The 20157-nt window shown below is 50.0% G+C and overlaps 6 protein-coding genes across 6 annotated transcripts; 2 read left to right on the top strand and 4 right to left on the bottom strand.

The window, feature by feature from the left end:
- Positions 1–372: 372 nt before the first annotated feature.
- Positions 373–3184, bottom strand: TGAM01_v203339 (hypothetical protein; the record flags this gene model as incomplete). The annotated part of the gene is made up of 8 exons (XM_018801335.1): positions 373–1743; positions 1809–1958; positions 2019–2114; positions 2167–2265; positions 2324–2497; positions 2561–2603; positions 2665–2860; positions 2962–3184. The coding sequence occupies 8 exons, from the start codon at positions 3182–3184 to the stop codon at positions 373–375; spliced, it is 2352 nt and encodes a 783-aa protein (XP_018665606.1).
- A 786-nt stretch (positions 3185–3970) lies between these two features.
- Positions 3971–5410, bottom strand: TGAM01_v203338 (formamidase; the record flags this gene model as incomplete). Its single annotated transcript, XM_018801336.2, has 4 exons — positions 3971–4161; positions 4220–4582; positions 4641–5237; positions 5320–5410. The coding sequence occupies 4 exons, from the start codon at positions 5408–5410 to the stop codon at positions 3971–3973; spliced, it is 1242 nt and encodes a 413-aa protein (XP_018665607.2).
- Positions 5411–7614: 2204 nt separating this feature from the next.
- Positions 7615–8676, top strand: TGAM01_v203336 (hypothetical protein; the record flags this gene model as incomplete). Its single annotated transcript, XM_018801337.1, has 2 exons — positions 7615–8216; positions 8289–8676. The coding sequence occupies 2 exons, from the start codon at positions 7615–7617 to the stop codon at positions 8674–8676; spliced, it is 990 nt and encodes a 329-aa protein (XP_018665608.1).
- Positions 8677–9397: 721 nt separating this feature from the next.
- TGAM01_v203337 (hypothetical protein) lies at positions 9398–10981 on the bottom strand (the record flags this gene model as incomplete). The annotated part of the gene is made up of 1 exon (XM_018801338.1): positions 9398–10981. One exon carries the CDS (start codon positions 10979–10981, stop codon positions 9398–9400), a length of 1584 nt encoding a protein of 527 aa, XP_018665609.1.
- Positions 10982–15085: 4104 nt separating this feature from the next.
- On the top strand, positions 15086–16899 carry TGAM01_v203335 (UDPglucose 6-dehydrogenase; the record flags this gene model as incomplete). Its single annotated transcript, XM_018801339.2, has 2 exons — positions 15086–15553; positions 15628–16899. Coding segments are annotated over 2 exons (1740 nt in total), but the record flags the coding sequence as incomplete, so codon positions are not given.
- A 605-nt stretch (positions 16900–17504) lies between these two features.
- TGAM01_v203334 (hypothetical protein) lies at positions 17505–18627 on the bottom strand (the record flags this gene model as incomplete). Its single annotated transcript, XM_024549185.1, has 4 exons — positions 17505–17768; positions 17852–18107; positions 18210–18345; positions 18417–18627. 4 exons carry the CDS (start codon positions 18625–18627, stop codon positions 17505–17507), a joined length of 867 nt encoding a protein of 288 aa, XP_024406023.1.
- Between the last annotated feature and the right edge of the window lie 1530 nt (positions 18628–20157).

The raw sequence follows: 20157 nt of genomic DNA, 5'->3' as shown, positions 1-20157 counted from the left end.
GACAGACAAATGGTCTCTTATTAACCGACAAGCTGCATGTATGACCAACTAGCCGGCATATAGATGGGACAAAACGAAGAAGAAGCTGCCTTATTCAGTACATGTGCACTCTGCACTGCCTACACGAATGCACAAGTTGTTACATTTTCTCTTAAAATCTTTCACGCTAGATTTTTTGTTCAGTAGTTATAGAAAGTGGCTTGTGAATAAATCTTCCGGGTATGAAGTAGTTTCATCAACATCTCCAAAATGAGCAAAAGGAACAAGCTACCCTAACTTGAGCTTATATACGCCTGAAGACGATAATTATAAGTATGTTCAATTAACTAATAGCGAGCCATTACATTTCTATTTTAGAAATCTTCCCTATGTCTAATTCAACTCCAAGGTTACATCGCTACTAATCGATGATCCGGCCAATCCCCCAGCAGGCAGCTTCACACCAAAGCCAATACTGCCATCTCCTCTCTTCTCAAGGCCTTTGCTCTGTTCATCCACCTCTCTAACTTTGTAGCGCTGGCCCGAAACCTTGATAGAATAGGAGGCAGCAGCGAGTTTCTGAGTAGGGTCCGCGAGCGTTACTGTCAAGTGCAAGCCCTTCTTGTCCTTCTTCTGCGCGCTAAGTAGATACAAAGCGGGCTGATCGGAAGTAAACGTCAGCGTTCCAGCTTTGTTCGACCATCCGAGCTCCTTCAAGTCCAGCTTAACAGACTTTGCGCCGCCAGGCCAGAATGCGAGACTGGCTCTGCCCTTGCCGTAAACACCAGAGATTCCATTCTTGGTGATGGGTGTCCATGTAGGGTCTACAAGCTCCTTGAGCAGCTTCACAGACGAGATGGAAGGAAAGAAGCCGTAGGTAAACGAATTGCCCTTGATGGTGGTATACGCGGAGAAAATGTCGACAGTTTCCACGCCTTGAGTTGAGGTAGAGATCTCTGACCAATTGCCGCTTCGCTTGCCTTGAGACAGGGTAAGTTGGAAGGGAGTGTCGTAGGCTAGATAGCCGTTGTTTGCGTAGTAGAGAGTGTCTGTGGTGAGGTGCTGCTCGCCCTGTTGCGCAACAAAGCCGCTTTTCACGAGAGCGCGAGTAGAATCTGCGGCACGATTGTCCAGAACAGTGATAACGGGAGTGTTTCCAGCAGTGGCGTTCTTCTTGATATCGGTGGTAATGACGATAACACCTTCGTCTACATAGAACCAAGATTTTCGGTAAGAAAGGTTTTGTGTGAGAGGATCGACATAGTCTTCAACAGCGGCGCCAAATGTACCATCACTTACAACGCCGACAAAGTCTTTCAAGCCATAGTACTTCACTTGAGATGCCTGGAGCTTGGGCTGGTTAAGCAAGGTAGTCGTTCCGGGCACGAGATTCCAATCCCACGCCCCCATAATGTCCTTGTACTCGTTGCCCTTTACATAGGAGTACAGTGTTCCGTGACCCATGTGATACGCATAGGGATTGGCTCCATTCACACTTTCCGAATTGGCTGATCGAGTTGAGATCATCTTGTTAGTGAGCATAAAGTTGGTTCGGCGGTGGACCATGTAGTCACTGGCCCAGAAACCTCTGTTGCCCGTGAGCTTTTCGGTTCCATTGGAAAGAAGTCTGCGGATAGTATCGTTGACGGCGTATTGACCCTGAAAGTCCGCCGTGGCGGCCGCGAGTTTCGAGACGTTGAAGTTAATGTCCGCGCTGGCTTGTAAGTCAACCGTGGGGAAAGAAACAAAGCGACCGATGGCGTTCTACAAGTTCTCACAATTAGCCCTAGATTCTTTCATTTACAAAGCTGTGAGAAAGAAGTACTCACAAAGTCCCAGTGTTCGGTTCTTGTTTGAGAATCCGTGTAAATGAGCCACTCGTCACCTTTGACGTAAGTTGACATAGCTGCTCGTGTATCGTTGTCAGCAGCGAATGAAGTGCCAATGGCTTCACTTTCGAGCTGAATGAAGGCATTCAACTATGTACGGTATCGGTAATTAGAATTTGAGGCTTAGAGCACGGGAAATCTTCATCTTACCAGATCTTTTCCATAGTTGCCGTTATACAAGACGCCATCGTGTTGAAGAAATGTACCATCACGATGGATACCGTCTGCTCCAGGAGTATCGGTGAACTAGTCTTGGTTAATCGATATCCAATATTTGTGTGCCAAAGAAGCCACTTACAGTCATCTCGTTCATGGCTCTTGTCATGGAGTCCGATAAAATAGTACTGTTATCAGTAAAAAGGGCCAGGGTAACTGAATTTTGCATGATCAGGACGACCTATAGTGCAAAGAATTAGACTAGAGTATCGAGAATAGCAACTGGAAAATAAACCTACATTGGCTCCGGTCATTTTGCCGCCTGTGCCATAGGTGCCGTCTCGAAGAGCGTAGGCTCGATATGGGATGCGCTCACATCCAGCTTGCTGAGTCTCAGTGAGGTTTGCGTCTTTGACGAGCAGACATGCAGTCGAACACAGTTGGGGTATCAAGATGGCTTGATCGTACCAATTCTAGATTTTTCGTTGGTCAATTGTTCAGAGTACAACTTCCATGACTAGGATACCGGCACATACTGTATTCCATAGGCCCGGCGTGCCACAAGGACATCCTTTTGTTCTAGCAGATCGTCAGCACCACTGCATAAGAGTAATGCATTTAACAACCTCACACGACTTACGCGTCACCACCGTTGCCCATACAGTCCGCAGGAGTATAGTCATTGCTAAACCAATAGTCCATACCTTTCTGCACCGCCGCCAGAAGCTTGGGGTCCTTGGCCCGACTGCTAGAAACCGCAGGGTTGGTACCGCTCCATGCAGCGCCCAGGGTGATCAGTCTATTCCAATGCTCTTGGATCGGCCAATTGGCGCGCTCTTTAAACAAACAATTAGTATACTGTTATACTTGTCTTCTTCTATTCTTTTTAAGAGCAGTTTGTGCTCGGTGAAATCAACGCGACACGGCTATCACTTACGCGCAGGACATCCCGACAGATAATTCACATCAGACCAAGTCCCGTCATCCTTTTGTGAAGACAGCCAAGAGTCGATTTTGCTAAACCACGTAGGATCAGGGAATTGAGCAAGATCCGCCGTTCTCCGCTTCGCGAATATCGCGAGCGAATCATCTGATGAAGCGGTAGCTTGGGCAATGCCGGCTGTTGCAGCCACGAGGCCCGCCACAGAGTTGAGCTTCATGGCGTCTCAACTAGGGGTAGATAGACACACGGCTTCAGAGCCAAAGAGTCTACAAACAATGACAGTTTCTGGTTGACGGCACGAGACGACACAAAAGGTCAATCAACACCGACCAGAAGGCAAACTGTGCCCCTTTTTGTCAGAAAATAGTATACCATCTTATTTATATCTCTAGTAACTCATTTGAAGATCGCCTTCCTAACGCGACAAGTCGCTGACGGGGACATGTCTGCTTATTGGCGGACAAATATCCGGCGCTTGGGCGTATGATTGGCGGATATTTCTCCCAAGAGGCAAGGTAGGTACTTGTAAGGTGTAAACTAAAATATGGGGTAAAGACTACCATTACGCTTAAAGGCTGAATGGCAACGTTAACCCCACACTTTGACAAGTAATTGACGAGCTCAATGAATTTGATATTAACTGTGACATACCGAGACTCTAAAACTAACGAAAAAGCTGCATCATGAGAATGAATATAGCGTTGTGCAGTTGAGGGGTTCTATGGCACTAAGTTTCTGGCAGCAGGCACGGCAGATACAATTCTACACCAATAAGCTATCACTTTGTCTTGGCATTGAGTATCTATGCCTGGAAACCTCGTACAATGGCTTTTTCAATTACATCAAGACGCATCTCAAGTTTGCCGATTTTGACTTCATTGCGGCCAACTCCTTCTTCAGCACTGCAGCCTCATGTTACCCGCAGCCCATGTTGCCCCGTTGTCATAAGCAAATGCACCACAACCTCGACGAGTATCCGCTACTGCACTAGTCTGTAGCTGACTTACACGCTCGAAATTGGACAAGACCCGAGATCTCTCTTCTGCGGCACGGCCTCAATAGAGATGTCAAAGTCAAATATGTCCATAGGGATCCCCAGCGTTGTGCAGACATTTGGCACGTCTACAATACCGGCAATCGAACCCTTGATCGGGGCGCACGACAAGAGAAGATAGATTTGTTCTCCCGAGTATCCTGTTAGAAGTCAGTTAGCTATTTAATTCGCTTCAATTCGCTCCATCCTATGACATACCAAATTGCTTCAGATACTCAATCGCGCGAAGGCACGCTTGCCTATAGGCCACAGTTGCATCCAAAAAATGCTGCTTGCCATTCTCATCAACAGAGAAGCCCTCAAATGTTAGATATCGCCCGGGGCTGAAATTGGGAGCTACGTCGCCCGGCCGGAAAACAGGGCTCTTGATGGCTCGGGACTGGACGCCATTCTTGATGAGATCGAACTTGATGGTGATGGTTCCTGCTATCTCAATGGCGCCGCAGAAGCTGATTTCACCGTCGCCTTGGCTGAAATGGAGATCGCCGACTGAGAACTTTGCGCCGGCAACGTGTACAGGCAGATAGGTTGTTGATCCTCTCGAAATGTTGTTGATATCGACTTTTTTATTCCCACTTGTTAGAATAATTGTACTACAGCATGTTCTCAAGTAACGTACCGTTTCCTCCATGCTCTGGCCGTCCAGGGATAGTTCTCGCTCCCTCGCGGGCAATCTTCGCCTTCAAATCTCCAGAAGCTTGTCCAGCATGCGCATTCACTTCCAACGGCGGCTGTGCGACCACTTTCTCAGGATGACTGTGAACGCAAGCCGAGATAAGATCGCCCTCTCGGCGATTCCACTCGGCCAGGACTTCTGCTGACGGAGCACATCCCAGAATTCCGGGGTGAATCAAGCCGGCAAATCGCACCCCAGGAATGTGTCGACTGGTGCAGTATATGCCATCAAAGTCCCAAATGGCCTTGGCAGCCTTTGGGTAGTGCTCGTCGAGAAAGCCACCGCCATTCTTCCGGTCAAAGATTCCAGTGAATCCCCATGGTGAGTCCTCAAAAGGTTGGACATCTGTAATGTTTACAACCAAGAGATCGCCCGGTTCGGCACCTTTGATTTCGAAAGGACCAGTTAGGTAGTGGATTTTGGTTAAATCTACAGTGCGTACATCTTCAGCACTATCGTTGTTGCCGATTTGGCCACCAGTCCAGTCGACGCATTCGATTTTTACAGTTTCTCCAGGTTCAACGGTTCCGATTGTAGGGACTATAAAGCCCAACCCATATTAGTCTTAAAACGTTTATTGGCTTGTACTCTCATCCTATAGAGATGTCTCATCAATACTCACTATCGGGATGCCACCGATTATGCAAACTAGGCTGGTCTGCAGCTGGGATGTCAAGGGAGACAGACTGTGCAGTTCGAATCTTGCCCGGCATGATGTCTTCAAGTGCTCTTTAGAGGATGCTGTGTGGCACCTTGTAGTATTGGATGCCAGCCTGCGGCAGATATGTGTATATATAGGGCAGATCGACAATGCAACACTTTGACTTTGGGTGACAATTGGCCGCTTATAACCGGACAGCTGGATGTGTATTGGATGCACACATGCATGTTCGTGATCATCACACACACAAACCAGACACTCTAAACATGGAGAGCTATTATCTGTATCATGGTAGGATTCTAGAGCCAACCCACTCGGGATGATAACCAGTCACCCCGCCTCCTTGATGTTATCGCCCCCTCTCAATCTTGATATCAGATAACAAGCAGCATCCCCCTCGGCTGTCAATCGGGATGTGCGAGTCCGAGGAGATCTTGATGTCATTCACTGGCCCTAATCAGGTAGCTAGAGGCGAGATGGGTGGAATCATAACAGCCTGTATCCCGCCAACGGGTCCTCAGCCACCGCAAAGAAGAGCTGGTTGTAGCTGTCAGTGCCAATCATCAAGGCTTCTCCGCACGATGGATCGCGGGGAAGGATGAAGGTTGGCGATAAGTGGCTGTTGGGTTTTGCCAATGAGATGGTTGCGGCTATATCGGCACTGTGGAGAGGGGTTCTCTGCTAGCAGCATTCGGCCGTGGAAGACAAGATAGATACAGTGTCGTCTACAGTGCGTCGTTTCCAACTGCCACATTGGGAAGCCAGGCTATCTCGGGTTACAGTGAAAGCCGCACAGGGCCGCATCCTGCCGCATGCGAGGAGATGCGATAGCAGATAAGAAGAATCTACTTTGTACGCAATAGTAATGATAGAATATCAATCATGCCCCCCATCCTCAGAGAAACAGCAGTAAGTTCTGAAATTCTCCAGTTAGCTTCAGATAATCGAGCTGTTGACGAGAGGCCATCTGAAACAGTCAGCTCAAGGAACAGGATACCGGGCGCTAGACTCCGTATTTACAGGGCCACCATGGCGTCGGAGATTGGTTTGAGCGCCCCTGGCCTGAGACGCCATTCTCAACCAGGTATCTACCACAGGTAGCATTTGCTATTGTCCGAGAGGACACCATCAAAACGAGAGGAGTATAGATGATGGTACTTGATTAGGTAGGTACGCGGTTCTCAGCATTGAACAAATTCTCACAGTCCGGCGCCTCGAGGCTATCCTCTTCAGCATGCGACAAGCGAAAATCTAGCTTTCAAACTATTTGAAATGCTAGTAGTAGTGGCAGGACGAACATTGCCGCCATCGTATTCAGTTTCTCGCTGTGTACCGGGCCACGTCTGTATCGCGGCGCTTAATCGCTGTGAGATGGACGCCTCCGACTGGCCTCAAGTCCCGATCCACACCAAATCGAGGGGGCGCGCCACCGTCTCCAAAACAGCCAGTGTAACATCTGCAGCGTTAGCGAGACAGGGCGACAACTTGGTTCCGACAAGTTGAAGGGCGACTCAACTACAGTACAGCACGCATTCTTTGCAGATGGACAAAATGGGAAACATGGTCTTGGAAGATCTCCCGCTTCTCTCAACTCACTAGCAGCGTCTGTGTTTTTCTTCCAAAGACGTCCCCTTAGAATGACCCCCCCTTGACGCCCCCCTATCACTCCTCGGAAACTCATTTGCGACGACCAGGGGCCCCGCTTCTACCCAAAATGTGAAGCGCCTTGTCCTGAGTTTGACGTCGCTTCTTGGCGTTGTGGCTCTCTCTGCTAGCTGGAGAGATTCGTCGCGACAATGCCATAATGGCCTGATGTTGCCCATTGGGACAAGGGGATCAGATGCAAATTTGCGTATTGCTGGATCTGTGAGGAGGATCTGTCAAGCGCTTGGCTAGGCCTGTTAGTTTCACGGCGATCGTGGTTTTCTTCTCTCTCTCTCTTCTCTCTCTTATACCTTGGCACTTTGCTTCCTTTTGCTCCTGTTATCGCGAGTAGGCGACGGCGTAATACACAATCGTTGAAAAGTTTTATTCTATACTCACCGCTGGACGGGATCATTTTTTTAATTAATTTTTGTTTTCTACCTTGAGTAGCCATTCTTTCTTTTCTTCTCTTAATTTCTGCTCGACATTGGTCCGCTCTGGGAGCTACCACATCACCTTCGCCGAAACCGCAAAGCTCTATTCTACAGCGCCCGACCATCTAGACAACTCCTCTCCTAGCCAGCTTCAATTCTAGGAAAATCAATCGCAAAGATGTTCACCAAGGCCAGCTTCACGGCAGCTCTCTTCGCCACCGCCGCCCTCGCCCAAAACGTCCTGCGCACCGAAGATGTTCTCTCAACACCATACGCCACCCTTCTCGGTTTCTCAGACGATACCATGGAAGTAGCTCGCGGCCTCAGCTCCAAGGCCACGACAAACTCGAGCATTCCGTCCGACGTGCACCTGCTGCCCGACGGATCGCTCGACTTTACCGCCTGGAACAACATCACCAGCGCCGCGTGCCAGGCGCGCCTCAGCCAAATCATCCGGACGTCGAACCCTTCCGGCGACTGCATCTGCTACAACTTGCCGATGCTCAACGTCAACACCGGCATGTTTGAGGCGGATCTGCGGCTGTACCGCGTGTCTGATCCGAGGGATGCGTTTGTCGGTGTGCCGCCCAGTGGGATCCAGGTTGGCGTTTCCTACAAGGGCGCCAGTGTGAGTCCCATGAAGCCAGTGACTTCGGGATCGAGTTCGCCGGCTGTCAATATCACGAAGCGGTCTGATGGCTCTTCTACGCCGACTCTACTGCAGTCATATATGCTTGTTGGACAAATCGACAAGGACCAGATGCAGAATAACTTGTCAATGTAAGTTTCATATCAAGAACATCTACCTTTGTATATACGTAATGCATCAAGGGACTAACAACGGAATTCCAGTGCCGCTCTCCAAGCTCTCGTCATGCCCACCCTCACTCTCTCCGCAGTCACTTCTTCCGGCTCCCAGATTAGCTCCAACGTCTCTCTCAACGAAGCGTCTTTCCTCGTCGGCGTCTTCTCCAACGACGTCGTCCTATCCGATTTCGCCGCAGCTCAAAAGGCCGTAGCGATCCAGCAAGCAGCTCTGAAGAACGGCACCGTGGCCTTCATCTTGCCAGGAGTGAACATCATGATCTTCCCCGTTGGACTGATTATCACTTCTCTCTGGATGGTTATTGGTTTCGCTGCGTATGGCTTCGGCACTTATCAGCGAATTCAGTATGCGACACAGTATAGGCGAAGGGCCGTGCATGCGTCAAAGGGTGACAGTGCTTACCGCACTCTTTAAACGATATACGTGCCAGCAAGCATAGAGGAAAGGGGGGAAGATAAGAGTAGGATTGAATTGAGTTTGGTAACAAAGACGAGTTATGGGCGGAATGCGTTTTAATGATTCCCCGGAGTATTTTACAGCCTTTTATTATTTTATTTGTTCTACGCCCACCCCATACGGTGTATCATCTCTGTGGAAGCATCTAAACATTTTGGAAAACCAGTTGGAAATTTCAAGCAAAATGTACTAGTATCATGAATCAGAATGATATCTAGAGTTGAATCTATCTAATACTGAAAATTTGAAGCAGAGTTCCAAGTGTCAATCTTGGTAGGGTATATCCATCCTGCGGAAAATGGGACGTTCGCTGTGTCGCTGTGTATATAAAAGAAACAAAAAGAGATGAACGAGAGAAGAAAAGAAAAGACAAAAGAGGGCTCATAAGGCCATCAACGTCATCATAAGATATGCATACTATGCACATCTACCATAACATCTACCCAAAAAATTGAAATCTATACCATGGCGTAAAATCATGTGTAAAGAGGGAAAGAAGAAGAAAGAAAGAAAGAAAGAAAGGAAAAGAAAAGATTGAAAGGTAACATGGTCAGTGACCTCCCATCATATAACGCCATTAAACTCAGACTCCATCCCACCCAATCCTAAATATTTCTCCCAAGAATCCGAAGCCATCCAAATGTCATCTTGTATACCAATCTGTCTCACCGGAGAGTGCTTACTTTGAGAGTGGCGCATTGCGATCTCCGGCTCTCATTCTGCCCTTGGCCCATAAGAGGCCTTCCGTGAATGCCACGTACGCGCCCGTAATGACCCAGAAGCTAAGAATAACACCCAGGCCACCCATAAGTCGAGCGTCGACGACACTGCGTGTGACGGTTTCGCGAAGAGCGTTGTTCATCATGAGCCAGCCGTAAACTGGGACCAACTGTTGGGCTGCTGCTGCGGTTGACACCGCTGCACTTTCAGACTGTTGAGGAGCCTTTCTTTGCTCTTCCTCGCGCTGGACAATGGTATCAGCCATGCGCCATGCAACCTTGTTGTTGATCTTCTCCCATGTTGCCTCACAGGCAGCGGCGCGAGCTTGTTTGGCCATAGTCAATCGCAGCTGGTGGTCTTCGGCGAGTTTGACGGCCTTGGCAACAAATCCATCCAAATCATCGGGCGGTACCAGGTAGCCCGTGTCCCCGTGGGAAACAATATCTGACGGGCCACCTTCATCGCGGGCCACCACAGGAACGCCGCTGGCCATGGACTCCAACACAACAAGGCCAAAAGTTTCTGTGACGGAGCAGTGTAGGAAGACATCGCCACTAGCATAAGCAGTAGCGAGATCTTCTCCGACTTTGAAACCAGCGAAAACGACGCTGCCTTTAGTCCTGAGAGGGTCGAATAGCTCCTGAACTTCCTTTTCCACATCAGGGTTCCGGTTTCCTCCCACAATGAGCATTTTGAACGGAAGCCCCCTGGCGTCTAATTCTTTGGCCACCTTGGCGAGAAAATCGAAGCCCTTCTCGCCAGCAATCCTGGAAACAGTAACAAAGATGATTTCTCCATTCGGTGCAATCTCTTTGCGGAGAGCTTCACTCCTGCGGCTTGGGTTAAACATTGTCGTGTTGACGCCCCTTGTCAACACCTCCAATTTGTTGCTTTGTATTTTTTGGCTCTCTAAATACCGTCTGACGAATCTAGAGGGATAGAAGATGGTCTTGATAGACGAGTGTCTGAAGAGGTAGCTCTGGACGGCGTCAAATGCAAAAACGGCCGCGTGGCTGAGCGGTGCTGGGAAAAGGATGGAGCAGTAGCCCGCCAAGTCGGTTTGGAAATTGCAAATAACGGGAATTTGCTTCTCCTTTGGCTGTTGTCTCAGCTGCAGCATGACTTGGAAGCCCAGGCTTGCGGGAGATGCAAGATAGATGAGATCGGGCGGTGCATCATCGCCAAATGTGCGAGAATATAGCGTTGAATTGCGGACGGGATATACAATGGAAAGTTCTGGGTTGAAGGGCAAGGGGTATCCAGTTACTCTGACTTCTGGCTGTTTGTCTGCAGGAGAGAGCGTGGGAGAGGGAGGAGGTGAAAAGGTGTTGGTGTTTGTGTGATTATGAGGGGCGACAACCGCAACTTGAACTCCGTGATCGCGCAAGTGGTTCACCAGCATCAGAGTTGTCCGACTCACTCCATTGACAGGGCCAAAGGATTCGGTGCATAGCAGAATGCGCTTTCCTTTGAGTGAGGCCGGGAACTCTGACAGATCATGTTCGGGATACTGTGCTGATCCATTAAGCGATGCTGGCGCCATGACGGACGTGAGTAAGAGGCGCAACGGCTCTGAGCTGAGGTTCTGTCTAGGGGACGAGAAAAGAAGATGCTCTGAGGGACAGTAGGTCGTGGTTCCTCGCCATACAGCGAGTGTGCTTCCTTTTTACTGTTTGAAGCCGGATCTAGATGCCCAACAAGATTATGTATGAGGAAATCCCACGTGGATCCGTCCCGATATGTTGCGCATGACAGGAGTGGCTTTGAGACATGGGAAGCTACATACAATAGGATAACCAGAGAGTGGGCACGAGGGGCATGCTCTGCACGCAGTTCGTCGGTTGGAAGCGCAGCAAGAGAGACTAGATAACGTGGGGAGGAAGAGCTATATTGTTTGTGTAATACCTACTGGGTCAGGCAAGGTGCCTACCAGATTTGCAAACACGCCGGTACTGTATGGCTGAGCATCATGTGGCGAGTTAAGCGCCGGATGGACCGATGGCGAGCCTCATACACGGGATTTAGGCCTAGTAGCTGGCAGCTTTTTGTCGATTGCTGTCTTACACTATTTTTGTGATTTTATATATGGAGGGGCAGTTCCAGTAGTTGACCAAGAAGCCACAGCCTTATACGGCCAGACGATATCAGCTGCATTCTCGATTTTATATCTTCTTCTTGAGAAGGTGCAGTTCTTATCAGCTTTGCGTACTGTGACTAGAGCATGCTGCCCACAGATGGTGCTTTGACCCGAGAAGCCTGACCTTTCCTCTGCACTACCCTTACCCAATTCTGTCTCACGGCACAAGGCGAGTCAAGATGAGAAGCCTCAGGTCAGAAGCAAGGTACAAGTATCCAAAGTGTCGTTGCCAGATCTTGAGATGGGCGAATCAGGAGCCGCAGCGCTGCCACATTGCTAGCGCTGGCCAATAGAAGCCCGGCTAGCGACTTGGTGTGCTGCAACAAGCGAAACTGCGAATCGGCGTCTGGAGGGCAGCCCTCGTGCTGTGCCTGGTTGGACACGGGCGGCTGAGGAGGCGAAGAGGCAATAATTTCTAGGACTTGGAGCTTTGATGAGACCTTTTTTTTTTTTTGAGAAGAGAAAGTGCGTGTAAGTGGTAGTCACGTGTGATACTTGGCTCAAGTGACTGGCGTTTTTGAGACAGACAAGGTGAAGCTAGAGATTGGGCGTGGATAATGGGTGCTGCATGTACGATTCGCGTGCCGCGCCTGGGGCGCATAGAAATCGAGACCCCGATTTATTTGACTTATTTTTTAGATGGTTTTTAATTTGCCGAATTTTGGTTGTTGTTAGAGGCAGAGATTCATGGCGTGAAGTGTCAGAGACGTCGGTCGTGCTTAGTAACAGCGTGTAAGTGGTCATTGGAGTCGAGATTTCATGGAGCAATTTAGCTTGAATCATATCGAGGAGACTTGTTGCCAGGCGGCGGTATTAATCTGTCTTTCTTTAAGATGCTGTAGCTAGTTTTTTAGATATAGCATATTTACTGTGTCTGTCAGGGTATTCGGTGGTGACTGTATGCAGCGCCTACCTTAAGACCTATATGTACCTAGGCCAATATAAAAGCACAGAGGAGACATCAATCAGGCCGCTGTTCCATCCGCCTCATACTGGTCCCGCTGTGATTGTGAGACACATAGCAAGTCTATACTCTATGCCATACACCTCGTACAGGCGCTCCATACAGCAAATGGAGGCTCAAGCACTGCCCTTGGCCCTGGCGGGCTACTGGCCGCAATACCCGATATCAGGCGAGACTCGACCCTCGTGCCCTTGGCCGCACCGCGTCATCAGTGCTTGGCCAGCTTCGTGTCGCAATGGTGCAAAAACCTCCAAGCGGCAGATAGATTTGTCGCTTAGCCTTAACAGCGCCAATGCTCAGCATGACCCCTTGAGCAGTCCCAAGACCCTAGTCCGCTGGCAAGGTTGGAATCCCTCGGTCATAAACAGAGCGACGTGTGTGAAATTGCTCTGATGCGACTCCTTTGTTTCTCCGGACAGATGCATGTTCATGCTTACATTGGGAAATCAACTTCAGCCTCGCCATGGGGATAATACTATCCGATAGATTACGTGTCGCGTGAGCATTTCGAGTTTCACGCGTGCAATTCCTATCTGGCCGTGTCTTCCTCCCGCAAATTCCAGTTCCGTACTCGTGCATTTTTCAAGGAGTGCACGGTCGTTCCACTTGATGGCGTAACTGTATGGGGTTTATCAGGGGCCCCGTCACGATAGTGTGGATATCGTCCACGACAGATGGACGGGGGGCGGGTATGTAGGTGCGACTCGCACTTTTCGGTATTGGAGGTTCCATCGTGTTCGCATATACTGTAGCTTCTCAGCTATCTGTCCGGTGCACATGAAAAATATTGAAATCGGGGTCTCTACTTCAGGGCGCAGCAGCTGCACTTAGAAGCTGGCATGTGCCGCTATTGAGGCCCCCTATCGTCAAGCCTGGAAGAGCTTTGGCGCACCGCAGCTGATGGGCATCACACTTTCCATCACACCTCTTTTCGCATGGAGGCCTGTCACTTTAGCGTCCGTTGTATGAATGGCCCCCTCCACACCATGTCGTCTCTTAAACAGGCGTCCGAAAGCGCGCAGGCCTGAAAGCGGCAACGCAGGAACCACGTGTATATTTGCAGCGTTGGGCCGGATTTGGATTGGCTGGCAGGACATCAGATGTCCGAGTTGGACGATTCTGCCATCGGTCGAGTGACACTGTGCTAAACGGACCACGAAGAAGAAAAGCACAATGGGCGATATGAGGTGAGACAAGAGACCAAAAATACCAGCTAAGGGTCCTGCTCTGATAGGCAATGAGCAGCGTCGACGGAGTCGCCTATCGGGCGCGGCCGTGTCAAAGTTGCACAACTCACCGCCTTCAGGCTCTATTGTGTGTGTGTGTGTATGTATGTATGTACCTATGCACTTGGACTTTATCTTATCTTTTCTTTTGCAGAGATTCTCACATGCTGGCCGGCTTGTACCAACATCCCGATCCGATACATCCAGCACACGGTCGCGTTACCACTGCCCCGAGTCGCACTACAGACTACAGACCAGGTAGTGCCAATAATCTGGCTGCTAACTCTGGCTTTTCATCAAACTCAATGCCGTTCTAGCCTATTGCCTTCGTTGGAGATTTCCACCGGCCCCTCTGTTTTTCTCCTAGCGCCTATCGAATTTTGACGCACCGGGAAGAAATGCGCACGCACCCTGTTGATCCACTACTAGTACCTGGGCCAGCGCTGGCGCCAGACAATGCCTTGTACCAGAGAGGGGCAGCATTGAAACGAAACATGGACTCCTCGTGGTCGACGTGAATGAACTCTTTGCTATTCTCTATAATAGTTTCAAGTTAATACTCAATACAACTGCTTGATCGGGTAGTATGTATGCATTCGCATTAACAGTTTTGCGGTGCCTCGACTTCATGACATCTATAATTGAGTTTGATAGAGATACGTTTGATAGAGATACGTCCGCGGTCCCATTCCGTCACTACAACGATGCTAGCGGACGTGGTAAGGCTGTTTCGAGATACAGCGGGCAAGAAACGGCAGCAGTAGCGCCTGTGGCCAGAAATGGCCTAGACGCGCGTGCATTTTGGCTTTTGGCTTATTAAATCTGCCCTGATGCCAAGACTCTATTTGCATCCCCATCCCCAACTCCTTTCTTTTGCGTCTAGTGCCAGCATTATTTATCTCCTCTCAGGAGTTGCTTCGTTTATATCTCGCAGAAACGGGCTTGATCCATATACCCTCATTCCCGGATCCCCATCCCCTCGTTGAGCTCTGCTTGCATTTGCACCGCCTTGGATACCTTCGTCTCTCGCTTGTGCCCCTCCGTCACCACGTCACCATGGGCTCGCTCACCGAAACAGTTATCGACTCGGTCCAGCAGTTGAGCCTCAATGGCGCTGCTAACCAGGCCAACGGCGACAAGATTACCATTCGCAACATTTGCTGCGTTGGTGCTGGTTATGTCGGTATGTAGTCCGATCCCTGCGTCTTGATCTGTAGTAGTTGCCGCTCGGCTACAGCTGGCAGAGGACACGTCGATTCGCTTCGGGCTGTTCCAATGTTATCCCAATCCTATCCCAATACTGACTCTCGTCTTTGAATAGGTGGCCCTACCGCCGCAGTCGTTGCCTTCCAGAACCCGCACATCAAGGTCACCGTTGTGGACCGAGACGTGACCAGAATCCGCAGATGGAACTCCCGCCACCCTCCCATCTACGAGCCTGGCCTGCACGACATTGTCCGCATTGCCCGTGATGGCGGCCGCGAGACCAACATTTCTGGCCAGCCCAGCGACGAGATCGTCTCGGAGAAGGGCGAGACCTCAGTTGCTCGACGAGAGCCCAACCTCTTCTTCAGCACTGATGTCGCCGGCCACATTGCCGAGGCCGACATCGTCCTCGTGGCTGTCAACACCCCCACCAAGGAACGCGGTGTTGGTGCCGGCAGCGCCACCGACATGACTGCCTTCGAGGCTGTTACCGGCTTTGTGGCCCAGTACGCTCGTGAGGGCGCCATCATTGTCGAGAAGAGCACAGTTCCTTGCCGAACTGCCCAGCTGGTGGCCGACACTGTAAGTATCAGCACGCATAATACCCCAGTCGACATTTCTCGGAATTGATTCTGATATCCGCTCTCTCTGAATAGCTTGCCATGCACCGTCCTGGCGTCCACTTCGAGATCCTGTCCAACCCTGAGTTCTTGGCTGCTGGAACTGCCGTCAATGACCTTCTATACCCCGACAGAATCCTCATCGGCTCCGCCCCTACTCCTTCTGGCAAGCGAGCTGCCGAGGCTCTGCTCGAGGTCTACGCTGCTTGGGTTCCCCGTGAGCGCATCCTGACCACCAACGTGTGGTCTTCTGAGCTTGCCAAGTTGGTCGCCAACTCGATGCTTGCCCAGCGAATTTCCAGCATCAACTCAATCTCCGCCGTTTGCGAACAAACTGGTGCTGATGTCGACGAGGTCGCCCGCGCCATTGGCGTCGATCCCCGTATCGGTAACAAGTTCCTGATGGCCGGTATTGGTTTCGGTGGTAGCTGCTTCAAGAAGGATGTCCTCAACCTTGTGTATCTGGCCGACACCATGGGCCTGCCCGAGGTTGGCGAATACTGGAGACAGGTCGTCAAGATGAACGAGTACGCTCGTGACCGATTCACCAACCGTGTCATCAAGTGCCTCAACAACACCCTTGTAGGTAAAAAGGTTACCATTCTCGGATATGCCTTCAAGAAGAACACATCAGATACCCGTGAGGCACCTGCTCTGGAAATGATCAAGACATTGCTGGAAGAGCGCCCTCGCGAGATTGCCGTCTTTGACCCTTGCTGCAACCCATTCGTCGTTAAGAACGAAATCAAGGCCCTCCTCGGACCTCAAACTACAGCCAGTGTCCACGTCTATGGAAATGCCTACGACGCTTGCAAGGACAGCACCGCGGTCGTCATCGCTACCGAGTTCGACGAGTTCCGCAACCAGCCTGTTGCCAAGCCCGCTCCGGCTCCTGTGGATCAGCCCGCTCCCAAGATGCTTGGCCGCAAGCCCAACCCCAAGACAGACCCAAGACCGTTCAAGGAGTCGACTCCCACAGAGAACGACCTCTTGGCACTGCACAAGCACTTGGTGCAGCGCGATGGTCAGACCTCTGAGGACCCTCTGGATCGATTCAATGTCGAGCCAGACTGCGACGACGACTGCCCTGACTGTATCCAGGCGAGGGAGTCCAAGGAGAACGGCTTTGCCACTGGAATGGGCAGCGCCGAGGAGTACAAGCCCAAGGAGCGATTGGACTGGGTGCGCATTGCCGAAACCATGGCCAAGCCTCGATGGGTGTTTGATGGCCGTGGTGTCATCGACTCTCGTGAGATGGTGAAGCTGGGCGTTCGCGTAGAGAGCGTCGGTCGCCAGCACCGATTCTAAGATGCGTGAAATATTTCTTGGCGGGTTTTCTTCTCAGTTAAAGGGCGGGATGAGGCTATACACCCTTTTAGCTACTCCTTTTTTTGTGGCTGTGCATTGGTAATGCAGGTGGGCCTAGAACAAACTACCTTGTATTTGTTTTTAATTCAAGATTAAGCTTATGTTGAGTGGCTGATGATGGGAAGCGCTGCATCAATTAGAGAAAAAATTTGCTTTGCTGGCGGGTGGTTGCCTGATGTGAAGGAGAGAATGGACGATCACGAGTGTGACTGTGTGGCATTCTTAACCTCACCACCAGAACCTCTAAATTGGCTTGAACAATCTAGATTTGAATCATGTGGTATAGTTGGGTATTTGATGCAGTGAGATGAAGGGATGAAAGTTTTGTATAATATAAATAGTACTCAGAATATATGATCAATTAAAGAACATAAAAAGCAAAAACATAGACACAATGCCAACGCAGTCCACCATGCTTGACCCATGTCTAGCAATGCGTTCTAGTAATATTATCGCCAATAGATCTCCTTGCATCCATCGCATTTGCCACGCACCCTCTAATTTTATAGACAAGTGCAAAGCCTCTAAAGTGTGAGCAAAACCACTTAGACACCGCTCTTATCAGCGGACTCTGTAATTATCTCTACGGCAGCAGGAACACCTCGGTCAGGAGGAATCGAGAAACCGGTGTAAAAATAAGTGAGTATGGCGATGTATTCCGGGAGCAGTGCCATCAGCGCAAAGGCTACAGCATTGCCCTCGACGGGGCTAAAGGGCGAGGTAGCACTGTTTTGGAAGACGACTTCGAAAAGACCAAAGACAGTACGGATAATGAGAAAGGGGGACGCAAGGAGGCCACCGCGTAGGATCTGAAAAGGAAGCTCACTGTCAGTAAGAAGAATGAAAGAAAAAAAGCGGGTGATATAATTACAACGGTTGGGCAATGACATACGGCTTGGCTACTGGGAAGAAGAGTTTCCTTTTTCTGGAGGAAAAAGGACATCATGGCAATGAGGACGCCGAGGATGACGGCGAATAGGATGTATCCGACAAGAGAGAGTGCACGGCTGGTGTTCATGGCGGACGGTGTGCCGACGGAGCTGACACCTCCGCCAGCAGAGAGGAGGCCAATAGCGACGAAGATGCAGAAACGTAGGATACTACCAATTTTATTCGCTCGAGGATTAGAGCTGTAGTTGTCGAGGAGGCTGTTTGCAGAATGCTGAATTAGTATATTTTCTTCTTTCTGTTGATAATTTGGGGGGTCTGGCCTAGGACACATTCAGATGGACAAATAGAATGATACTTACACGATGCGTACATAACCCAGAGTAGCTAAAATAAGAGGAACAACGCCGACGTTGAGGAGGATAATGGCTGCGACGTAGAGTCCGATGCTGGGCTTTTGTTCAAAGGCGATGAGGACGGGGCCACCAGCCAAACGCACTATTATCCAAGCGGCACAAGTAAGATTCCAAGGAACTTTCAGTCAAATTTGTCAGGGAGAGAAGGCATACTCAGACTGAAGGGTATTAAACACCACCAGGCCATGCGTGGGCGGTTTTTGCCATTGCGTCGAAAGAGCCAGATGGCGGTTGGGACGATGGGCACGTAAAAGACGACTTGGGCGATGCCCAGGGACTCGTGAGAGTTGAGCATGTTGATCTGTTGGATAGATGGACTGATGTTGATTTTTCCTACAACAACAGGGCAAACAGACGAAGGCATGAAAGCCTTTTAAACTAACAGCAAGCATATCCTCTATTCCAATAACACAACACGGCAAAAATATTTGATCTAAAAGCTGCAGCCGAGCCCAGGGCCAACAATGCCCCGATATCTAAAAGCACTGCCGGGACCCGGACTCAACGAATCACGACGAGGCGGCATTGCTCAGCTGGGATGGATATTCGTGCAAAGACGACTCAGCTCGTGCCATGATGCCCTTCTAGCGGCTACACCCGCCTCCCACGGACCTTTAGACGAGGGCCGTAAATGGGGTTTGCGTTAGACTTGCATGCATATTACAGGCTGCCGCGTCTTAAGGTTACGTGTATCCTTTCCCTTTCCTTGCGAGGGGCTTATTGGTGTTCCTGTGATGTGAATCTCGTGGTAAGAAGCCTAGATGGGTAAAGCTGCGGTCTAGGCGTTGTTTAGCTCGATGCCTGTAAAATAAGCCCAGCCTGCATGAGCTAAAAACGTTGGGTTAGGTCGCTTCTCGTGCTATAAAGCTGATTTGGGTTAGTTGGAGCGAAAGGGAATGGAGGTGCCTGAGCCACACTTGGAGGATCTTGCCTGAGCCTCTTTCGCTCGTTTCTTTGCCTTTTCCCATCTTTTCCAAACTTGGAGGCAGCCTGGTCCACCATGGCATTCACTTAGCTTGCTTCGTCGGTGATTACGATGCGCATCTATTTTATAAGGCGCTGCGTTATTGTACGTGTTGGAAAAGGTGACCTGGCTGCGGCTTTTCGTACTTTGCTATGCTTTTTACTAGGAGCGGCTGCCGGGAACCAATGAGCGTCGAGCTGCAGAATCGCAGGCGTCCCAAATAGGAATGATGCCGCGAATAGCAGGTGCACGGTGCTTCGGGATTGCTCACCCGGTATCTCTTCTTCTTTTCTTTTTCTGTTTTGTTTCTCCGTCACTTAATTTGTCAATACATGTCATATAAACCAGAATCTGTCATTTATTTCTTGGCGCAAGTGTGCAATTGGCGAATCTTTCTCCTCCAGCGCGGATAAATATTCTGGCGTGATCTTGTTTCGCATGGTGTTTCGTCCTATCGCTGGCACGGCTCTGTCCGAAGCAATTTTAGCTGGGTCGTTTCAGAGCCCCGGTCGAGGAGTCTTATCGTTTGAGGCTTGCTCTGCTGGGGCTGGAAATGGCAGCTGATGATCGCTGTTTATTCATCCCCTCGCTCGTTGATGGCATTTGTCTGGGGAATTGACACATGGATCGATCGATCGTGCCAAGTCGAGATGGTGTTTAACAGACAAATTTTATCTGCGGAAAGGTACGGGTTTGCGCCATGTATGGCTGCATTTATACATAGATACTCCACCATGGACGGTATTGATGGGATAGATGAAGTAGCTGGGTCAGGCGTTTTCTAGAAGGCAGGTGGCCACATAGCCCCTTTGGCACGTTTCAGTAGATCACCCTCTTGCCGGACCAATGGACGGCTGCTCTCTCTTCACTTACCTCATCTTCGAGTACCTGCACAGCATTATCTAAAGCTTTATTAAGTACACCACTTCC

Source organism: Trichoderma gamsii (genome assembly GCF_001481775.2).
Source record: "Trichoderma gamsii strain T6085 chromosome Unknown Scaffold_9.2, whole genome shotgun sequence".
NCBI classification, from domain to species: Eukaryota; Fungi; Ascomycota; class Sordariomycetes; order Hypocreales; family Hypocreaceae; genus Trichoderma; species Trichoderma gamsii.
This window is presented reverse-complemented; position numbering and strand designations above follow the sequence as displayed.